Source organism: Pterocles gutturalis, unplaced genomic scaffold (assembly GCF_000699245.1).
Source record: "Pterocles gutturalis isolate BGI_N339 unplaced genomic scaffold, ASM69924v1 scaffold41736, whole genome shotgun sequence".
Lineage (NCBI taxonomy): Eukaryota > Metazoa > Chordata > Aves > Pterocliformes > Pteroclidae > Pterocles > Pterocles gutturalis.
In genome coordinates this window covers 23,179-30,392 of record NW_010099417.1, presented here as the reverse complement: position 1 = coordinate 30,392, position 7,214 = coordinate 23,179, and the positions used below count along the sequence as shown (strand labels likewise).

The 7,214-nt window shown below is 40.2% G+C and overlaps 1 protein-coding gene across 1 annotated transcript in view; it reads right to left on the bottom strand.

Annotated features, from left to right (window-relative positions):
• Positions 1 to 518: 518 nt before the first annotated feature.
• The window catches only part of HMCN1 (hemicentin 1), a gene marked incomplete at both ends in the record, with an annotated part of 28,311 nt that continues 21,615 nt past the window's right edge, over positions 519 to 7,214 (bottom strand). Inside the window, 6 exons of the mRNA XM_010076171.1 lie at positions 519 to 872; positions 4,640 to 4,768; positions 5,558 to 5,683; positions 6,004 to 6,117; positions 6,566 to 6,700; positions 6,963 to 7,082. Of these exons, the coding sequence (XP_010074473.1) occupies positions 519 to 872; positions 4,640 to 4,768; positions 5,558 to 5,683; positions 6,004 to 6,117; positions 6,566 to 6,700; positions 6,963 to 7,082 (978 nt within the window). The remainder of the gene's footprint in view (positions 873 to 4,639; positions 4,769 to 5,557; positions 5,684 to 6,003; positions 6,118 to 6,565; positions 6,701 to 6,962; positions 7,083 to 7,214) is intronic.

Here is a 7,214-nt window from a genome sequence, read left to right as displayed (position 1 = left end):
AGCCACTCTACATCATAACTACAGGCAATCTAAAAGCTTCTGCGGTTGGTCTACAGCCGTGACCAGCCATCCTGTAGCGGTGCTGGCGTTGGCCTTGGTGTGCTCCATCCTGAAATCTTTATTCAACCCCTTTCTGAACCATGTTATTACTGCCATCAGTGGGAATCTGCCGTAAACAACATCCCCAGGATGGCTCTCCTGGTGTTTTTTTCAAGTTTGAGAACATTCACAAGGGTGAGCTACCATCATCAGAGGGAAGACAATAACAGAGGGAAATAATTTGCAAACACACAATAAGCAGCACAATTAAAACAAGAAGTTACAAGGAGAAAGTTTGAAAACATTTTTGTTATAAATGTGCTCAGGAGATGAGAACATGCAGAACTCTGAATATTTATCAGGGCAATATGGAAAAAAAACCACAGTACCACAAACCATCAGCCCCTGGGATATATGAAACAGTAACCTCCAAATAAGGACCAAAACAAGAGAATTGCATAGATACAACTGACATTTACCTACACATCTGCCATTTCTTGCCTCATAGCCTTCAGGACAAGTTTCTCTAACGTTCCTTCTAGTCCTGGAGAAAGGTATTCTGCTGTTTCTATACTCCGAGAAGGAGCTGTAGAGATTTGAGGAGTGCCTGTAATACTGTTGAGGTTGATGATAGTTGTCTCTCCCAGGGGAGAACTGAGCATAGTTATAGCTATTGTAATAGGCGCCATAATTTGGCAATCGCTCCAATCCAGCGCAAGATTTCCCATCACCTAATAAATGTTGTCCAGGTGGACAGACACACTTGAAGCTGCCGGGGGTGTTGGTGCATTGAAATGCACAGGGCTTAGGCACTTGGTCACATTCATTAATGTCTGCTCATGTGACATGATCCAGAGCAACAAACCATGTGGAAAGGAGAAAAAACAAACAAACAACAACACGTAACTACACGTATATATGTACATATATACTTATCTCAGTCTGTGGAACAAACTGAAGACATAAAAGTGAGATCTTGAAGGCAGTAAAATACAGAGAACGCAATGCCAAGGGGCAGGTTATTCTACCCTGGACAGTAATGTCCCTTTATTCTTCCTGCAGGGCTGCTTGTGACATGACTGTGCTCACACAGGACAAGAACTCTGCTGGAAGTCTTGCCTTGAGAGTTCCTGCAGGTAAGGTGTGGCTATAAAATGACCTGCAAAAGCAGGGCTGTGTGACAGCCTGAAAGCTGCCAGCTGTGGTTCCTGCTGGTTGCCAGGAAGGATGCGCTCAGAAGCAAGCGGCGCCGAGGACCCACGCTGTGCAGCCTTTCAGCCAAAGCTGCTCACTACTACTTCAGCTGATACTTTTTTTTCTTAAGTGCTCCCCAGATGGGTGGGAGAAGCTGACAGGCCCTTCTTTAAAGGAAGAGCATTCTTGAGAAGTACAGTGTTAAAAATTAATTCCATCTGGCACTGAGGGAAGCTCAAAAGCTCCGATATGGTTATTGTACTCTGTGTCAGAGGAAAAATCAGGTCTCGAGGACGTGTCACAGGGCTGGAGGGAAGGAGGTCAGGTATGTTCTAACATTTCATATTGTTATTGGTCATTCCAGCTACAAAAGGTTGGAGACTTTACAGTAAATATTAATTCACTTTTGTACAATTAGAAAATAATATATAATAAGGAATGTGTTTGGGTTTTTTAAGTTATTTCCCTCTAAATTGTAATCCAAATTAATTTGACCAACCCTAGCAGTAAATATCCTTCCTTAAATCAAAACGGAGTAGTGAGCATACAGAGTATGGTAAAGAGTTTAAGGATATAAGATGATGAGTGTCCTTCACGCAACATAAAGCGAGCGCTCTTGGATACTGTAGGACCAAGCCTTCTCCCAGTCTCTCTGGCACTACCAGAAAGAAATTTTCTAAATTTTCTTTAAGTTCTTTCAGCTGAAAATTTGACACATACAGTATTCCTTTTCAAACTTGCATATGCTCTTTACTATAAAAAGACAAAAATGTGCTAATTCCAAACAGGAATGTGCAACTCTGCAGTGACGAGAAGTAAATAACCTGCTATTAACATACATAACAACATACTTATATAATTGACCTATATGATAAACCTTTTTTTTACTAGAATTTAAAATTATCTTAATGGTGACACAGTAGGGGTTTCATTATTTAATATTACTGCATTTTTATTAAGTGTTTAATACTTTTTATGTTTTAAAGAATTATGAGGGGTATTAATAATTACATGTTTTGAGACTTGGAAATCCAGGGATAATTACTGCAGAGTATTGCAATATTTTCCCATTGTTACTTCACAAACAGGTAATGGAAACTTTATATACAAGTTGAAATATCATTAGGGTAATATAGTCAGGTGTTATGAACTTCATTGGTAATATGACAACAAATAATATAAACTTTAAGTTTATGCTCCTTCATTGTGTGCATAAGATGAAAAAACATGTTACTTGTGTACATGTAAAAGAATAGTGAAACTCGTTATTTCCTCAGCGCTCACCTATTTTCTAATTGCTGAGTGTAACATTCTTCACCTGCGTAACACAGACAGTGGGTATGTGCACTAGCATCTTTACAACAACCAGTATCCTTGGAACAAGTTGTGTATTAGCAATACAAGACAATCACAGAAATAATGAAAGAAAACAGGTGACAATTCAAGGAAAGAAGCAAGGGAAACTGAAAGCAGCAAGGCTCCTGCATTTCCAGCACAGCCATCCCCGAGAGAAGTGAGCCCTGACGGGCTGCTAAGCCTCAGTCTCCCCGGGCCAGTATCCCTTTGATTACGCAAATTAAATATTTACAAGAACAAGGTGAAATGACTTTGAAACTAAAATAGCTACATTCTCATGCATTCTTGAACATGAAGAATAATATTTTATTTTAAATTCTAGATAGCCTTGCACATGTTATATGCAAAAATGCATTATAACAGCTTTTGATAATGGCATGTTGAGATCCACCACACTTCACAGAAAGACTGTAGTTTAGTTAAATGAGCATACGTATGTCTATGGGTGTTGTGATGACAAGTGAGCATCCCGTCCCCCTCTAACAGACAGGAAATTGTGGCACAAGGGACTTGACAAAAAGTAAGGGTGGCAGAGGTAGGAACAAAGTTCAATTCTTCTGTTTCAGTCTGGGGCCCTACTTTTCAACTTTTTCCTGGGCTCACTGGAAACATTAACAACAAAGCCTGGATTTTATTAACACATTTGAACTAATAGCTTTGATATATCTATATTTTAAATATATTTTTAAGCAGATAAAAAATTCCAAGGTGCATAAATGTTATATTTTAATTTAAGAGGGAGCTTTCACTGCACCTTGGTCGGAAGACAGCTTTAGGGCAGCTGCTGGTGTTTTGTGAAAATCTGTAGTCCTAGGCTCTATCTAGCTCATTACTGTCAGAAATGTAAATGGTTTTCATATATGTTAGGGAGTCTGAGATTGCTTTTATTTCAGTGGAGAGGTGGCTGGTGAAAGTAATGTCTTGGTCTACAGCCAAACAATTTCCTACTGCAATTTAATCTCTTAAAAAAAATAAAAAATCCTGGCTTTTGGTAGTCCAAAGTCTTAGGTTGTTTAAAAAGAAAAAAAAAAAAAAAATCCTCTTCTCCAAAGCAGCTATTTATCACTTATGAAAGCTAATCTTGAAGAAGTCATCATGAAGGAATGCTTTTCTGATATGATACATGAGAGCAACTGAAACCAAGTTCCCTTAATGATTGATGAATTTTGGTATATGACACTATTATCAGGGTGGATCAGCTATTATATTTGAGGTATTCTACATAAATACAGAAAGGGTGACTATAAATCATCCCAGTGCCATCCTGAGGTCTGTGAAATGCCAGGGAAGGTGTTTTACACACTTGCACTGACACCATCCATTAAACTAGCTATCCACGTTAGAACTATGAGAGCACCCTTCGTGTGCTATGCATGCACGCGTAGGAGAAAGGTCTGCACAGTTTAACGCCAGAAGGTTCTGCGGTGATAGCACAGGGGAGTAACTACATGGTCAGCATTCCTGTGACCCACCCAAACAAGAAAGGGGAGCAGAGCGCTGAGTGATACGTGCATATCAGCTTCCTCCACTCTACCCTTCACCATTCTAGCGGGCGGGTGTGTTTGTGCTGGTTGCTCGCAGAGGTGAGTTCTGGGTGTATGGTGCCTCTTGCTGTAACACTCTTCCTTTGGGTGTTCTCCTTTAGGGGAATCCACATCACTCCCTGCTTGACTGCCTTCCAGTGTGATCGATGCATCCAGTGTACAGCCAGGCACACTTCACTGTCTAATCAACAAACCAATCTGACCTGATTTTTATAAACAAAGCCTCTTGTGCAGCGCTAGCTTGCCGCATCCATCCCCCAGTGCTCCGAGACCCTTCTATGCTCTGTTTTCCAAGTAGGGATCTGTAACAATTTCCATTTGGAATCATTCATGTTTGACTGTTTTGAATGGGATACTTTTTGATGGGTAATTTGAAACTTCAGAGCAAATGTGCCTCTATAGCATAGTCTTCCAATGGGATGGCGTTGTTGGATATGTTACAGCAGAAAGCCCAGCCAAAAGCAGCAGCAGAAAATCTGTGATACCAATGTGATGAGACAGCTTACCCACACAAGGTCTTCCAACTCCCTGGGACCGATACCCTCTTGGACACATACAACGGTAACTTCCCCGTGTGTTCTCACAAATCTGGTTGTAGCGGCACTGGTGGGTTCCATCCCGGCATTCATCAATGTCTGCAAGCAACAAGGCAAGGGCAAGTAGGCAGATTTTTCTTGAAACTTCTTACAGCATTTAACTTCTTAATGTAGAAGGAACGCACTTAAGCCACAAGAGAATGTGGCCCTCTAGATAGATTTGGCCTCTGAACATATATTTTTCTTACCTGGTGCCATGATTAGGTATTACTCTGTAACGGTTTGTGTTATAAATCACAATCTGAAAGCAGATTTTGAGCGGACACAGATAAAATTTTCAACCGTATTGCATTTACACATACTTTTTCCATTATTTTTCAAAACTTTTCATTGAGGTTTCCAATTTGAGCAGCTACTCTCCAAAGAATCATAACCCATCTGCCTGTCATATCCCACTAGAAAAAAGATGTGGTAGTATAAATAGCATCGGTTATGTTTAAAAGCATCCCTGATAAACAGAAAAGACCAGTGATCGTGATTCAGAGCTCCTGAGACAAACTCTTAAGAAAGCATTCACACACAGGGCAAAACACTTCAGTCAATGAACAGTTTCTAAAATTCAAGGTGACAACGCAGAAAAGATGCTGAGGAAAACCTTACTGTTCTTAAGAGCAACAGAAAACTAGAAGTAGCAAGGATACATCTAGTCTTTTAATACCAATTACAAAAAAGTTAAATATGTATGTTCCCAGAAGTGAAGAAAAGTTGGTGCCTTAGTATGTGCAAATCTTAATAACAGGAGATGGAGTATCTCTCAGGTTTTTTTTGTAATTCATCATTGTTCCTGTGCTTACCATCATCATACAGTACATTAACACTTCTACTCACCAATACAAGTTCCATTTTCTGCTTTGGTCATTCCACTGGGACACAGATCAATGCACTTATAACCGCCACGAGTGTTTTTGCAAAGCTGATCAGGCCTGCATACATTCTGTCTGCACTCATTTACATCTTATTAAAAAAAAAAAAAAGCAAGAATGGAAATGAACTCTCTTCCTTATGCTCAATTCCTAAAGAGCAGATAACCCAGCTGTAATTATACTGGCTACATGCATGTGAAGGCATTTCATGCACGGTTATCTGTCAGCCCAATTCCCACTTCCCCGGGCTTTAGTACTACTTTACAAACAGATTCAGAAATACCTACTAAGTGTATCGTCCATAGCAGGATTTTCATTCATAAAGGCTTCCGATAACAAACATCGGAACAAATAAATATTGAACTGTGTCTTTCGGAAGGAGGGAAGGAATATTCAAGAATTCATTCATACCCATGCATTTTCTGCCCTTTAGCTGGAATCCCGGATCACAACCACAGTGGAAACTTCCTATAGTATTGAAGCAGCGCTGATGACAGGAGTTGGACTCTTGACACTCATTAACATCTGTTGAACAACACAAATCCTTGATACCAGAGCTGGGAATTGCCTTCTTGTCATTTACCTGAACAGTGTTTTGGTTGAGTCAACATTCTGGACTCTGCCTTGAGCTCTAGTGATTACATACTATTGAGGTGTGCTCAGAAGCGTTTACTTCTCTCACTTCTTTGTAAAAGAAAGTGCACACGGGACACAAAAGCAAGAATGAGAGGTTATTCTCTGACAGGACTTGCAATTTATTTCTAAAGATGGAAAAAGCAAAAGGTTTCCTTAAAAAAAAAAACAAAAACCCACACACAAAAAACCAAACCCTCCAAAACCACAACCTTAATAATGAAAATGTATAGACACCTTAGGTGGGGATGCGTCTTTTAAAAAGTTCCTTTCAGTTGTGTGACAGGCAGCATTTTCCATTTATGAAAGCTAGCACCAAAATCCAAAGACCTCTCCATACCTTGGCAGCTAAATCCATCAGCTGTCCTCCTAAAGCCATTCCCGCATCTGACCACGCAGCGGTACGAGCCAATGATGTTCTCACAGTCTTGGCCAGCATGGCACGTATGGCCACCTAATGCACACTCATCGATATCTAGAATTAAAAACAAGCTGTAAACCTCACCGTGTCCAAATGAAACAGATTAAGTACTGTCTTGAGCATGATCAACTGTGAAATACTTCACTGCAATTATATTCTGATATTAAATAACTGGAATTATATAAATAGCTGATAAACTGATAAATTATATTCTTTTAATGAGAAAATGGCTCAGCCCAGCCAGAACATTTCCCTAGTGATTAAGGTGCCATGGGACATTTTGTATCCAGCCTGTCCCCAGCAACGCTTCTCTTACCCTGACACGTTCTACCGTCCGCAGAGATGGTGAGGCCTTTCGGACAGGAGCAGTAGTAAGATCCCACGGCGTTATGACAGGTATGGGAACAAGGATTTCGCACAGCACACTCATCTTCATCTGGAACAAAGGAACATTTGAAAAACCAGTGAGACTTCACAAGACTTTACTATACCAAACAAACCCTTCCTAAGAGGTGTATGTCTGGCAGAGCCCACAGGACAAAACCAGAGCTAGCAATTTCTTCACAGA